This window comes from Eretmochelys imbricata, chromosome 4 (assembly GCF_965152235.1).
Source record: "Eretmochelys imbricata isolate rEreImb1 chromosome 4, rEreImb1.hap1, whole genome shotgun sequence".
Classification (NCBI taxonomy): domain Eukaryota; kingdom Metazoa; phylum Chordata; order Testudines; family Cheloniidae; genus Eretmochelys; species Eretmochelys imbricata.
Genome location: NC_135575.1, coordinates 43,730,462 through 43,746,503, shown reverse-complemented (window position 1 = coordinate 43,746,503; position 16,042 = coordinate 43,730,462). Strand labels below are relative to the sequence as shown.

Sequence of the window (16,042 nt, the reverse complement as noted above, 5' to 3'; positions counted from 1 at the left end):
TCACTAAAATACTACATTTAATTTTCCGGGAAGAGGGAGTTACCTTCTAAGTGCCTTCCGATCACCAATATATAAAAAAAACTTGCAGTCAGTATCCTAAGATATATGTTAGTCTTAGATGGAAGTAGCTGGTCATTAGGGGCTATTAGTACCACCACAATTGTGTACTGTGGCCAATTTACTACAAAGTGTAAAATCAGTGGCAGCCATTGGGAATATCCCAGACCTTGGAGTCTGTGGTACACCTGAAATCCACAGGGGGTCATCAGGTCCTGCAGCACATGCAAGCAGCAATAAAGAGGAAGCATGGAACAGGGACTTCTGCAGGGATGCTTCAGATCAACTGCATATGCTCCATGCTCTTCCAGACCCAGCAAAAAGTTGGAAGGTTTCTGAAATAGGTGAGGAGATTCCTGATGGTGGGATGTGAAGTAGAAGAGGGAAGGTTTCTGAGCTGTGAAGAAGGGAGTTTCTCAGACTGGTGTGGCATATTTCTGAGGAAGTGGGGTTTAAATTGAAGAAAGATGAGGTTTTGACTCAGAATGATGGTGGATTGAGCAGAATTAAGTGGCGGGGGAGCACATGCATTAGTAGATGAAGTGGTGTGGGCAGAGGCAGAGGGAACTAGGAAGAAACAATAAAAGGGTGACAGTTGTATAAACACTGTTTTCCCACCTGCTCCTATCGAGTATCAGAGTTTTTCATTCCAAAGGGAAAGAGGCATCCCTTTTTCCTCTCACTTCCCCACCAGATTCTCTTTATCTCCACCCCCCCCACCCGCCCACCCCGATTTTCCATTTTGAAAATATAGTCAATCTGAAGAGGATGGGGGAAATTGCTATCTGCAACCCCAACTATTGTGTCACCAGTTAGAAGCAAGCTTCTGGATAGACCTTGTAAATGCTTAAGAGAAAAATATTGGATAGCACTATCTCAAAATCAGATTTAATACAGAACTTCGCAATAGCAGGGTTTAAGAAAGATGAGAAATAAGACAAATCAACAAGGTACAGATTTTATGCAGTAAACTTAAGTTTTTTTCCCCCTAACTCAACCAGCTAAAATTTAAGAGCCTCACATTTTAATTAGCTTAACTGGGGCAAAAGCATTACTTTCTTAGAACTGCTTTGTGGCGGGAATTAAAAATAAAATTAACAACAATTACCTCGTATAACTCTTAGTTAAGAGATTTCTAACAGAGTAGAAAAATATTATTTGAACCCTACAGAAACCAAAAAAGTTGCACAAAATCAGCTCTGGTCTCCAATGAATCCTTTTCTTAGTTTAATGAAGTTCTATCAGATTGTGCTGTAAAAATATTTACAAATACTTTATATAAGAGTAGGACTAGTTTAATCAGAAGACAAAAATTTTCAGGGGGCACATTTTCAGCACAGTATGTGTGGATTTAACCAAATTACTTCCATTAACATTAATGGACATGGACAGCTTAATCCCCCACCACTGATGAACCCTATACGTAGGGGAAAACACCCAAACATTTATATATTATATAATTTTTTAAAACTATGTTAAAAGAACATTAAGGTTGCAAAATCCAGCATTCAGAAGTTAAGAAATGTCAGAATTAAGGCTTCTTGTGCGATATTTATTCAGCCCTTTTGTGCACATGCATTATTACAGTCTTTAGTTACGTGATCATGCTATTTTTCACAAAAGAACACCTGCCTCATCCAATTTTTTTTTTTTAATATTCCACATTCAAAAGTATGACTTTACACTCTGTATAATGTTCAAACCCTGCACTGAATACAAAATTGTTAATTTCTTCACAGGGGTTTCTATGCTGCTCTCACTATGCTGCTTCAAAAACTTCAATGAATTTATCTTTGCAACACTCTGAGATTAGGACACATTCATATTTCTATAACTGAAGCACAGATTAATTCCAAAATTATCCATTCATTTTGCGTGCCCAACCTGACACACCTATGGCCTGATTTTTCAGAGTACCTAGCATTATATAGCAAATATATTCAAAGTACAGCTCCAATCAATTTCAGTTGCAGTTGTAAGCGCTCAGCACATCTACAAATCTGGCAGCAGCTGTCTCACAATGAGCACCCAGGAAATGAGGCACAAACAATAGTGGCCAACCGTGAACACTTTGATTTAAATAACTTGCCCACCGTGTCAGAAGAACACGGTGACAGAGGCAGGGGTAGAATCAAATTCAACATTCAAATTCCAATATATTCAACTGCCTTAATCAGAAGGCCACCCCTTGTCCTACAATCCCTGGGCTCATTTACCACATACTTTGTAGCTTCTGTAACAAATAAATCAAAAAGGTCTTACAGACAACAGCTGCATTCACTACACTGCCCTGATTCACTGCCATAGCACCATCCATCCTATAAGCTGAAGGAGACAGGGGCTTTGTTGAAAAAAATAAGCGATTGTGTACTTAAATAAGGTATCATGAATAAGGTACACACACAAGAAGGAAGCAAAATAAGTTTTCCTAGGCTTTGCCAAATTTGGATATATTTTCACAGGGAAGGCAAAAGGCACATCTCTGGCACAAGTACAACCTCCCAGCTAAATTTTAAGTTCATACGCCAAAGAATGGGTGTGCTACAGCTTCTCAGCAAAACTATTAAGGAAATTATTAACAAGGGCAAAACAATGCATCTTTTACCATGTTCCCTTTCGCAGAAATGGCTGAAGCATTTTGGCTGTAACTTTCCAAAACATTCAGCCTGAGGCAGACAACAGGCATAGAAAATTTCAGCCCCAACGATTAAAGTTTGACAAAGTTATAAGCGATTGTGAATCAGATCTTACAGGTAAGGTTACTTAGCACTTTTCATTATACACAGCACTATCAGCTACCTATTAGAACAAAGCTGAATTAGCAATGGCCAATCCATAGGTAAGGTTGAAGTCAATGACGCATTATAAATCTCATTTTCAAATCCTAGCTCCAATTTCCCCAAAAAGAAAGCAATCCCGCTGAATTTTCCAATGACAAGTGTCATCTGAGAGTAAAATTTTCTAGGAAGTTTGGAGAGGAAAGTGTGAAGGCATCAGAATATATGTTTTAAAGTTACGTTTGTTAAAAATATCTGTTCTTTACTTTTCAAGAAGTCCTTAATATTTTGGGGCTCCCATCTCCAAAGTGGCTTGGTCTGCAAATTTTGTTTTGTTGGCCTTTGAAAAGTGGCTCCTTTGAGAAACCACTTTTTTAAGGGGGCAGGGTGGCGGTGTTGGAAAGTGGAAGAAGAAAAATTAACAAAGGATTAAAAATATATTTAATAGAAAGTACTTGTGATGGAATGTACTAACGCAGGCAAGGAAGGAGTTAACTATGGACTCATCAGAACAAAGGTATAAGAATAAGCAGTGGAAGAGAACATCTTTTCTTCCCCTTTCCTCTCAGTCAGGGAGGAAACAGGATTCTGAAAATCCCTTGCCCAAGCCTGGACAAAGAAGCAAGAAGTTACTGGGCAACTGACTATCTTACACACGAAGAAATACTATGCTGTTTACAGTAGTAATTCAAGCATATAAAATTTTACTTACCCTTAAAGAGAACCTAGTATTGCATGTGGTTGGAACAAAGTCAGTGAAAGGCAGAGAGAAAATAATGTTTAAAGTTTCCCCACAGGCTGCCAGATAAACTACAAGAAAAGAGAAAAATAAATTCAAATAAAAATCATTTTTAAATTAAATGCTTTTCTATTATAAGCAATACTAACAAGTCCTATCTATTTTAAGTTAGTGCTCCTCCATGAGAGTATCTCCCTGATTAGACAAGTTTTCTTGCAAATATATGGGTGAGAATTAAGAAACAGCTGTTACAGAATCCATACTACAAAGAAAATGGCAAGTTTAAACTATCACACATGTGGAATAAACTGTGAACCCTATCCTTTTTAGAAGCTTGTACTCTGCATTAGTGTGTCTAAAGAAAACCATTCCAGCTAGTGAAGCAAAATTATCCATCAAGAGTGAAATCACCATCAGAAAGATCCAAAATGTCACACCTAATGCCTTGTGGCTTTATGGTTTAATACACCATCAAACTCTTTCTGTTAATGCTTGAAAACGTGTGCCATGTCCTTCAGATAAGTATTGAATTTCCTTGTAATCAATCCATCCAGCGAGTTCTTGACTTTTTGCATTCAGTCTTCACTCCAGAGGATGTAAGGGAAATTCCCACACCTAAGCCCTTCTTTTTAAGTGACAAATCTGAAGAATTGTCCCAGATTGAGGTGTCAATAGAGGAGGTTGTAAAACAAATGTATAAGTTAAACAATAAGTCACCAGGACCAGATGATACTCAAACAAGAGTTCTGAAGGAACTCGAATATGAAATTGCTAAACTACTAACAGTGGTATATAACCTATCATTTAAACCAGCTTCTGTACCAGGTGACTGGAGGATAGCTAATGTGACACCAATTTTTTTTAAAAGGCTCAGAGACAATCCTGCAATTACAGGCCAGAAAGCCTAACTTTAGTACCAGGCAGATTGGTGTAACTATAGTAAACAACAGAATTATCAGACACATAGACGAACATGATTTGTTGGGGAAAAGTCAACACAGTTTTTATAAAGGGAAACCATGCCTCACCAAACTACAAGAATTCTTTGAGGGGGTCACACAAACATGTGGACAAGGGTGAGCCAGTGGATACAGCATATGGTGTCTTTCAGAAAGCCTCTGACAAGGTCCCTCACCAAAGGCTCTTATGCAAACTAAGCAGACATGGGATAAAAGAGAAGGTTCTCACATGGATCAGTAACCAGTTAAAAGACAGGAAACAAAGGGTAAGAATAAATGGTCAGTTTTCAGAATGGAGAGACGTAAATAGTGGTATCCCCCAGGAATCTGTACTAGGAGCAGTGCAGTTCAACATATTCATAAATGGTCTGGGGAAAGGGATAAACAGTGAGGTGGCAAAATTTGTAGATAATACAAAATTACTCAAGATAGTTAAGTTCAAAGCAGACTGCGAAGAGTTACAAAGGGATCTCACAAAACTGGGTGACTGGGCAAAAAAACATCAGATGAAAATCAATATTGATAAATGCAAAGTAATGGGCACTGGAAAACATAATCCCAACTATACATACAAAATGATTGGGTCTAAATTAACTAACACTCAAGAAAGAGATCTTGGAGTCGTGTTTAGTTCTCTGAAAATATCCACAAGGTGCAGCGGCAGTCAAAAAAGCTAACTGTTTAGGAACCATTAGGAAAGGGATAGCTAATAAAGTAGCTACTCACCAATACTTCATGTTTCAGATACAGAAGGTATTCCAGCACATGCTGAATAGAATCAAGAATAGAGGAGACCACCCCATTCAGCCTCGCCCAGATGGAAAATCTCTTCCATTTAGCAAGGTGAGTTGTCCTGGTTAATAGTTTACTACTATTCAGTAGTACTTCCTGGACCTCTCTAGGGCAGAACTCCTCCACTGCTGTTAACCATAAAGCCTCCAGGCCATCAGGAGAAGGCCCTGGAGACTCGGGGTGGAGGAGGCAGATATGAATCTCTGAAATTATGTCCGTATAAAACAGGAGTGTCAGTGGGGGACTGACTGAGAGATCCAAGAGCTGTGAAAACCAGTGCTGAGGGGGCCATGCCAGGGGAACCAATCTAAGATAGGACTTGTCCTGCTTGACCTTGCACAGAACTCTGAGGAGAAGACAGATGGAGGGGAAAAAACAGCAGATCAGCAGTAGAAAAGCATCAGTTGATGAACCCAGGCTGAGTCTGCTCTGGAGCAGAACTAATGGTGTTTTGTGTTGTCTTTTATTGCAAAAAGATCCACTTGGGAAGTTCCCCAGAGCTGGAAAATGGATCTTGCTATGTCTGGGTGAAAGGACCACTTGTGGTGATTGATAAACAACTTCCTCAGGAGCTCTGGCAGCATATTCTGAGCCCCACGAAGTAGGCTGCTTTCAGAAATATAGAGATGTCGATGCAGAAGTCCCAGAGTAGTACTGCTCCCTGAGGGAGTAGTGAGGACCAGTATGCTTGTTTACATAAAGCATGGTGGTCATATTGTTGGTCAACACCAATATGCCGCTTCCCCTAATGCAAAGAAGGAACGCCATGCAAGCCAACTGGATAAACGCCAGGGAGTTGCAAGCTAAATGTAGACGGAGATCTTGGGGATGAAAGACACCTAGTGTCTACAGGGGTCCCAGGTGAGCCCCCCCGACACAGGTCCGAGGCATCCATGACTAAGGTAAGAGATTGCTGAGGTAAGGCAAAAGGAACTCCCTTGCAGACATTGGACGGGGCTATCCACCAAACTAGGGAGGATAACATCTCTCTGTGGTACCTTCTTGGAGAATACACTTCTGCCAACCATTCCTGAAGGAGTCTAAAATGCAGTCTGGCTTACTGAAACACTTAATTGCATGCTGCCATGTGCCTCAGCAGCCTTAAACAGTTTCTCACCATGGTGAGAGATAAGCCTTTAAGTCCAGAATGAGGCTTTGCATTGCATGAAACCTTGCCTGTGGTAGTAAGGCCTTGGCCATTGTTGAGTCCAGAACCGCTCCAATACATTCTGTTTTCTGTACTGGAAACAGGACCAATTGGTCTGTGCTAATCAGTAGGCTGAATACATTAAGGTGGATGCTTATGGTGGACACCACTTATGAACTGGATCAACCTCTTATCAGGTAGTCGTCCAGGTAAGGAAAAACATCAACCCCTGACCTCCAGTGGGATGCTGCTACCATTGCCATAAACTTTGTAAAAAATACACAGGGCAGAGAAGAGAGACCAAAGGGGAACACTGAACTGATAATAACAATCACTGATGGTGATTCTCAGAAATTTTCGGTGCCTCTGGTGAATCACCATGTGAAAGTAGGCGTCTGTCAAGGTTCCTCCCCCACTCTGAACTCTAGGGTACAGATGTGGGGACCTGCATGAAAAGCTTACTTTTACCAGCTTAGGTTAAAACTTCCCCAAGGTACAAATTAATTTTATCCTTTGTCCTTGGAATATCCACTGCCACTACCAAACTCTAACTGGGTTTACTGGGAAACGTAGTTTGGACACGTCTTTCCCCCAAAAATCCTCCCAACCCTTGCACCCCACTTCCTGGGAAAGGTTTGGTAAAAATCCTCACCAATTTGCATAGGTGACCACAGACCCAAACCCTTGGATCTGAGAACAATGAAAAAGCATTCAGTTTTCTTACAAGAAGACTTTTAATAGAAGTAAAGGAATCACCTCTGTAAAATCAGGATGGTAGATACCTTACAGGGTAATTAGATTCAAAACATAGAGAATCCCTCTAGGCAAAACCTTAAGTTACAAAAAAGACACACAGACAGAAATAGTCATTCTATTCAGCACAATTCTTTTCTCAGCCATTTAAAGAAATCATAATCTAACACATACCTAGTTAGATTACTTACTAAAAGTTCTAAGACTCCATTCCTGGTCTATCCCCGGCAAAAACAGAATATAGACAGACACAGACCCTTTGTTTCTCTCCCTCCTCCCAGCTTTTGAAAGTATCTTGTCTCCTCATTGGTCATTTTGGTCAGGTGCCAGCGAGGTTACCTTTAGCTTCTTAACCCTTTACAGGTGAGAGGATCTTTCCTCTGACCAGGAGGGATTTTAAAGGGGTTTACCCTTCCCTTTATATTTATGAAAGCGTCTAAGTCAACAGCAACATACTAGTCCCTGGATCCAGGGAAGGAATAATGGAAGCTAGAATGACCATCTGGAATTTCAGTTTTTTCAAGAACTTATGTGCCTTAGATCTAAAATAGGCCTGAGACCCCATTTTGCCTTTGGAATAAGGAAGTATTGGGAGTAAAATCCCTTTTCCCTGAACAAAGGAGAGATCTCTCCTACACCTCCTACCAGAAGGAGCAATTGTATCACTTGCAGTAACATTGCCTTGTGAGAAAGGTCCCTGAAGAGTGATGGGGTGGGGAGGCGGTCAAAATAAATTGGAACACGTATCACACTTCCACCATGCGAAAAACCCATAGAGCTGTTGTGATGTGGGCCCAAGCACAATGGTTTTGTGACAGGCAGTTTCCAAAAATGGGAAAAGAAAAAGATGGCACTTTCAGAACTAGTATTCTGTTCTAGACGTGCCCATCAAAATGAGCTCTTGGCAGATGCTGTCCACTTTGATGAACCGACAGATACAAAAGCACAGGGGTGGTGATTGCTGTTTTTTTAACATCTGCTCCTTTTCCTTGACTGACCTTGGGCTCGAGGGATAAACTCCTGAAAACACTGGGACTGAGAACAGAACACCTTCCACTTCACCGTCCAGGGATTTCAGGGTTGGACTAGAATATTTGAAACTGTGCAGAGTCATCCATCTTTTCTGATAAGAGTGATGGCCCATCAAAAGGGAGGTTCTGGATTGCCTACTGCACCTCTGGAGGGAGGCCAGAAGAGTGTAACCAGGACAAATGCCTCATCGTGATAGCAGAAGTGCTGCAAACGGCACAATCTGCCACATGCAGACCCACCTGCAGAGCCGTTCTAGGGACCAACTTGCCTTAATTAAAGCCTGGAACTCTTTTTTTTACCTTATCTGGGAGCTTATCTTTGAACTGTGAAAGTGTCTCCCACATGATGAAACTGTAGTGCCACAGCAAAGCGTGCTGGTTTGCAATGCACAGCTGTAATCCACCTGTGGAATAAAGCTTCTTCCCAGATAAATCCAGCTTTTTGTCCTCTATTTTTTTGAGGTTGATGCCGGTGTCCTGTCTACCTTTTTCATTGGCCACTGCCACTTCAAGGGGAGCCCAAGAGTGATGATTATATCGGTGCTCGAACCTCAGAACCTCCTCTCCACTTTTTCTAAGTTGGAGGCGGAGAAACTGGTGCCTGTCAGAGGACCTGGTAGGTTCTAAGACAGCACCATGAATAAAGCGAGCTAATCTAGCTGGAGCTGCAGCTGTCAACATGCCCATCATCTTGTGGGATTTTTCCTGGACTTCCTCTGGGTGAACGTCCAGGCTCATAGCCATCCTCCCCAACAACTCCTGAAGAGTCTTAAAATCATCACAAAATGGAGAAATTGGCTCTGCCACAACTGTCTCATCAGGAGTTGAGAAAAAGGATGTCAACGGTAACAAAAGCTAGTCCAGATGCTGATTCTTTTGTGGCTACTTGTGACAGTGATTCTGAATATTTTCTGTGCCAGGCTTGGGACAGATGCTAGAGCGTTTGCAGCGCTGATGATCCTGAGAACCAGTAGATGGAGCTAGCTGAGCAGGGATGCTCTCTATTGAGGAGGAAATCCCCACAGGTTCCTAAAGGGCCACTAGTACAGCCCCAGTCCCCAACTGTGTGTAGCCCAAGAGTTCCTTCTACAAGCCCCTTGCTGGTGCTGAGGCTGAAATCAGGGAAAGAAGGTGTCATACTCCCGACGACGGGACCGGCTAGGGTGGGACACATGGGAATCCCACTTCCGAGTCCGCTGAAGAAGAAACCTCTTCTTGTGATCATGGCGGGGGCTGTACCTGTCAGTACCAGTGAAGAATGATCAGACTCTGATGAAGGGGACCCGGGGAGATCATCTGAGGCTTTCCCCTAAATGGCACCACCTTAATTGGTACCCTGATGGTCAAATCAGACTGAATTACCCTGTGCAGAGGTGAAGGTGCTGACACTGGGACCTTGGGCGCCAGTGCCAGGAGAGTCTCTTGAACTGCCAGTGATGGCAGCACTGAGAGGTTTAATAACTCTCTTGCAGCCTCTAATGCTTCAGGAATAGTTGGCACTGGGAAGAAACTCTGCAGTACCAGGGTGCAAAGAGATGCTGATGAAGGTGCTTCTGGAGCTGGTCTTGACGGGCCTGTACTAGGATTTGGTACTAGGATTTGGAGTCAACAAACTCCCCTGTTTACAGGTGTGCTCTGGAGAGTGCCTCCTCTTTGACCAACCTCCTGAGTCTTTAGAAGAGCTTGATCTCTTTGTCTCTTTCAACAGTGCTAGTACAAACTCCTATTTCTGAGGCCTCTTCTTCGGTACTGGCAATGCCAATCTGCCTTTCAGCACCAGTAGCACCAAAGGTGCTGGATCAAGATAGTTAGCTCAGATGGAAGATGTAGCACTGATTCCAGCAACAGATATTTCAACCTAGCTGCCCTGTCTTTTTGAGAGCATGGCTTGAAGCCCTTACAAATGTCACATTTGCAGCTCACGTGAGGCTTCCCACAAACACTTAGAGCAGCTGGGATGTGGGTCACTATTAGGTATTGCTTTACCACAAGAGTGGCAGGGCTTGAAACCCAGAGAGCGAGGCATACCTCAGATACTAAGGCCAGTATCGAGGCTGGCTGTCAGATACTTTTTTGAAATTAAGCCAACCAACCACTAAACTACGCTAACTATACAATGGGTATTATTTACAGGTTTGAATGAAGACTTGCAGAAGCAAGGACAGAGAGCTACAACAACTGTCACGAGCGGTAGGAAGGAACTGAGAGGACTTGGGGGTGGCTCAGACCTTTATGCCTGCACATGGTGCTCTAAGCAGCAGAGGGCACTTGTGCTGCCCCAGCAGGTAGCGCTGAGGGGAAACATTCTGACAACTGTGCAATGGCACACACAGACACCTACAATTGAATGGACACGTGCAATCACCCAAAGAAGACCTGCTGTATTTGAGGGTGTGAGAGGTTTTTCCAGTAGTGAGCATGTGAAAAACCTTATATTTCTTGGCAAACAATGTACCTAGTGAAGAGGTTTTTATTACCTCCCAAAAGATCGCCTACACATCACAGAAAACAGGTATTGTGATTTTTTTTTAAATGTTTTAACAAAATTTCTTCAGAAAAATCATTCTTACCGTTTTCCTGCTGTTTGGTGGAACAGTCAATCCAGTTGTGTTGATTTGCTGCCCAAATCATTTCAAATTGATGAAACATTACTTTAAAATTCCATATATAGGGAACAAACGAGAAAATATCAGGAGCACTATCACTGGACCAGTCTTGAATCAAATCTAAAATTATATAAAATAAAAAGGACAAATTATTAGCAATGTATCAGGTGAAACTAAATACTTTGGAGAAGTCCTTTAAAAAGTAGTTGGACCAGATCTTTGGCTGTAGATCATTGTAGCTCTACTGGCTTCAGGGAACTATGCCAATTTACACCAGCTGAGAACTGAACTACTAAATTTCAGCAATCCTTTACCTTTCTGGTCAAAGGAGAGTTACCTCAGTCTATTAAAATGATGAATCAATGATGTACAAGTTTTATTTGTGTAAAATAAAAATTAAAATGAAATCTAATTGTTTACAGATATCCAAACACTAAAATCATATTCATGCATAAATGTAAATGCAATTAATAATTAACTGCAATAACGGTATAGGATAATACAAGAAGTATGATTTTGAACCCTGACTTACTGAGCATTAAGCTCAAAGTTTCAGATAAAGTTAAGTGTACCTATTACATGACAGAACAGCAAGTACATAACATTACAAATTTTAAAAAAATCAACAGAAAGACAAAAACAGGAATCTAAAGGACATCATTAAAAATATCAAAGTTAATTTAGTTTCTGATTATTCAGTGTTTTAAATTTCTTCTTTAATTTACTAGAAGAAAAAAATTTTAACTAGTTGTCATGATTTTGTTTATCAGTTCCAATTCTGTTTTAACTATGAAAGAATTACATCAGGACCCCAATCCCTCAGAGAGTTTACAGGCAACCAGAAATGCAGGATTGGAGAGTGCCTGTGAATCACTGGCTTTCCATTACAGTACTGTATCTAAATTACAGTCAAAATCCTGGGGAGGAGATTATTTTCTGACAAGCCTGGTCAGCCACATGGAGATCAAGATAACCCATAAAGCTGAAGTTAGTCAGCCAAAAAATTTCTGCATACACCAGATTAACTGGTCAACTTGTCTCTTAGATCAGCAATATTAAACTAAGAAATATCTCAAAAGTTATAATCAACACAAATCAATATATTTTGTGTTGTTTGTCAAAAAAAATTATTCTTCACTGTGACTAGTCAACCATAAAAAAACAACATAAATTAACACCTGATTAAAGGAAATAAAACATTTGGATTTTTAGCACCTCAAGTTTATTCACCATTTTAGACAAACATAACCACGTTTGTAAGGCCATCTGCTCTTGCATTAAAACAACTTCATCAGCCCCTCTAAAATGGTTTGGAAAACAACAAGACAAAGAAAAAACATGTGCCAGACATACTTATGTTCCACAAATTAAATATTTAGATACTAATGTAATAAGGAAGTTACCTGCAAAGAAGTTTTTTTGAGCAAAGATAAAGTGATAGGTTGCTTTATAAACCTCAACTTCACACTGCCATGTCTGTGGCATGTTCCATATCCGGGGATAGTTGGCATTAATATGAAACTGTGAACAAAACACTAAAGCATCAGTATGCGCTTCAAACATGACAATGTGTGAACAATGCTGAGATGAAGGGTCAACCACATACACTTTGGTGAATAATTAAAACCATTTTCCTGCTGGGATGAACAGAAGGCCTCTCCAGTTTTTTAATAATTTAATCTCTTTCTCTGTGCCTGAAGGTCAGTTGACACTTTATTCATTTGTTTGAAAACTTCTACTATGAATTTCTCATATTATACCACAGATTCGCCATCTGCTGTTGCAGCAGTTACGCTGAGCACTTTATAATCTAATTTAACCTTTCATAGCAAGATTCCACCTTCCTCAGCCTACTACAAAATATCATCTAAACAAACAATTTTTAAGCCAAATCATCTATGTACTGTGGCTATTAAGTGCCTACTTTTACTTGTCATTCAGGGAAAGGAAGCATTTTCAAAACTAGTGCATATGCATTTCAGTAGAAGTTAACTGGAATTCAATTGCTGAATTTCATGAAGTACTAAATGCACAAATTAAAAAGCTAATCCATCATAAAATGTATTTATCATACTTAAGTAATTTAGTTCTAAGTATTTAAAATACTTCACAGTATACTAGTTAATGTACAATCGTATATTTTGCAGGAGAAATGATGTCTTAGCAATGCAAGTCTGAGCAACACTCTACTATTAAATCTTTGCTGAGCACCCAGAAGAGACAGTTTATAAATTATATTATGCCTATAAACTAGGTGAGATTAGCAAACTCAAGTCTTCACAGACTGGGGCCTAAATCAATGTTTAACTTTACACACTTAAGTAGCTCTTCAGACTTCAGTGGGATTACTCAACATGCATAAAATTACTTGTGCATAATTCTTTGGAGGATTGAGGTCTTGTAAAGTATATACAAATGCCCCAATCATTGAACTGTTTTCTATACTTGCACAACATTTATACCAGGCATATAAAAATGATTTATATTAAACCAAATGTCCATCAGAGACAACTGCACCTCTGTGCTTAACAATGCTTTGTTACTGTAGACTTACAGCTAACATTTCTGCTTCTAGAAGAGTTCGGTACTGCATACTGCTGGTGGCATCAACGTGTAAAAGCTGTCCTTTAATTGCAGGGGAATAGCCTAGCAGACAGAACAAATAATGTTTACATCATGGCTTCTCTTGTCATAGAATATCAGGGTTGGAAGGGACCTCAGGAGGTCATCTAGTCCAACCCCCAATCTTGTGTGACAAGATTATTTCTGAATTACAGTAAAGAAGCAAGAGTTAAACAGAAATTAAAATACTTTATAAATAAACAACATGAGGTGCAAAACACATCGTGAAGAGAATCAATAGTATGAGGCTCCAGTTCAGTCCTTTACTAGTTGGATGACAAAGGCTTAAGATAATGCAGTTGAGGAATCTGGCTGGTCCAGAAAAGGCTTCTCTGGGGCTCTGGAGACCAGGTTTCAATTTGCAACTCTGTTGCAGCCTGTGTGTGAAACCTTGGGCAACTCACTTAGCTTCTCTGTGTCTAGTTATCCATCTGTAAAAGGGGGATAGCAGTACTTCCTCCCTCACAGAGGTGTTTGTGAGGATACAAACATTAAAGATTGCTCAGATGCTATGGTGATAGGGATCATATATATGTACAATAGACAAAAGAGACAGTGAGAGATAGGAAAGGCAATGATCAACTTCAAAAGGAAGCTGCATCTACTACTCCTTATATGCAGGGTAAAGATAAGACACACAAGCAAAAGCAAGTAAAGAAAACTTCAGCATATTTAATATAGGACTTCAACACTTACCGACAGGGGAGGGCAACAGAAGAGCCCGAATCCCGGTGTCCCTTCACCCCCATCTTTATCTTTATCTTGACTTTACATGGTATTTCTATGACTAAGTTAATATTTCATCAATGTATTACCCATTATGTTTCTAAAGACTTGTTATGGTAATCATATTGAAAAATGGGATCTGCTTTTGTACAGATACAATTTATGTAATATGCTAAAGTATTAATAAAATTAGATAAAATAAGAGCTTTGTTTTCAGTAACTAGGGAGAAGTTACTGCAATGTCTTATTGATATCAATTAGGGCTTCACAAGAGTTAAATCTGTATTTTTAAAGTGCTTTGAGATCCTGTAATGAAAGGCACTATGAAAGTATAAGTTGTTATTGCTCCTTTACATAGAAATGTAGGTCCTTTGTAGCCATAAGGGGAAAACAGCTTACTATATCCACAATCCTATGAATAAACTACTGTTTTCTCCTGTGCACAATCTTAAGAATGTAAAATAAACCGCCTCATCAACTTACCATTTTCACTGACTGTCATGGGAATATTTATTTCCAAATACGAGCCTGCTCCAACGTTTACATGTACAGCATTGGTTTCCTAAGGAGGGGAGAAAAAGTTTAAACATTATTTCTCCCCCCATCTTCAGCCAGTGTATGTCATGCCTCTGGCCATCATTATTCATGGTTAAATTGTCAGGATTAAAAAAAGAAGGATCTAGCTGACTAGGATATGTCCTTAATGTTTTAAAAAAAAAAAAAAAGAGAGAGAGAGAGAAATCATGATACTGAGAATAAGTTAACATTAACAACCAGAAGATCCTTGGCTGAAAGAGAAACTGGTGAGGATGAAAGAAGATTATATTTCCCTTTCTCTTCTCCCGCCCCCCCAAAATACCATGTTTAAATATCTCTAGATACCACCTGACAAATGAAAATATGCACAAACAAAAAGCCAGACAACCTAATCACAGGAGCTTGTAAGATTCAGAGGTATCTTAAGAATTTATTTCTTACCACCTTGCCATTATTTACCCTGTTTTTGGTAAAAAGCAAGTCAATAGTGGCATCTGCAATGATATTCATCCGCAACTCAAAAGCAAGGATCTGTCTTGGCTTGCCAGGCTGTGCAATTTCTGAGACTTTCATAACCTGGTAATCTGGCGGGAAAAAAAATTTCCACAAACAGTCCCTAGAAAACAAGAAGAGAAATATAGTTACTCCGATGGAAAGAAACAATTTGTCTCATCTACAAATTTCTTTGCCACCTGTCTGTGTAATTGAATTAGATCCTTGGAAAGCCAACAGGTAAGGAAAGTGAAGGAAAAAAATAACATTTGCATAAAGCTGCAAGATACTGAAATCTTCAAACCTAAATCAATGGAGAGACTTTCGCCTCATTAGTGAAATCAAACTCAAAATAAATTAGATATTCAAACTGCTAGGAAATAAACTTTTGCAGGGATGGTTGTGGTGGAGAGACATGTTATGAGGGGATGACAGGAAGGAGTAACATAATAATCCCAAAAAGCAAATACAAGTACGTTACATTCTTTCTTCCATTTCATCTTCCCACCACAATATACTGTAATTGTCTTGTTTTGGAGATTAGGATGAGAGAGATGACAAGGTCACTTTTTGATTGTGTATAATTTATAGAAGCACAGAAACTATAACAACAAATTGTCTATGAAATTAGAATGTGTGGATTGGAACGTAGTCTGAATTTCTGCAATTTGAACCAAATATATAGCCACAAGAAAGGAAACTGAGAGGATGATAAAAGCATAGATAGCCTGATATATGTGGTTCACATAAGGAGTCCATCAGTGAACTAAGGTCAAATTCCACAGAACTGTTTTAAAACTGTAA

General features: G+C 39.8%; 1 protein-coding gene across 2 annotated transcripts in view; it reads right to left on the bottom strand.

Moving 5' to 3' along the window:
- Positions 1–16,042, bottom strand: part of BLTP1 (bridge-like lipid transfer protein family member 1) — a 244,078-nt gene that overhangs the window by 158,321 nt on the left and 69,715 nt on the right. For both annotated transcript variants that reach the window (XM_077815193.1, XM_077815194.1), the window contains exons 12-17: positions 15,206–15,362; positions 14,693–14,771; positions 13,416–13,507; positions 12,265–12,382; positions 10,826–10,981; positions 3,547–3,644 (exon numbers count right to left, since the gene is read on the bottom strand). In XM_077815193.1, coding sequence (XP_077671319.1) covers positions 3,547–3,644; positions 10,826–10,981; positions 12,265–12,382; positions 13,416–13,507; positions 14,693–14,771; positions 15,206–15,362 — 700 coding nt within the window. The remainder of the gene's footprint in view (positions 1–3,546; positions 3,645–10,825; positions 10,982–12,264; positions 12,383–13,415; positions 13,508–14,692; positions 14,772–15,205; positions 15,363–16,042) is intronic.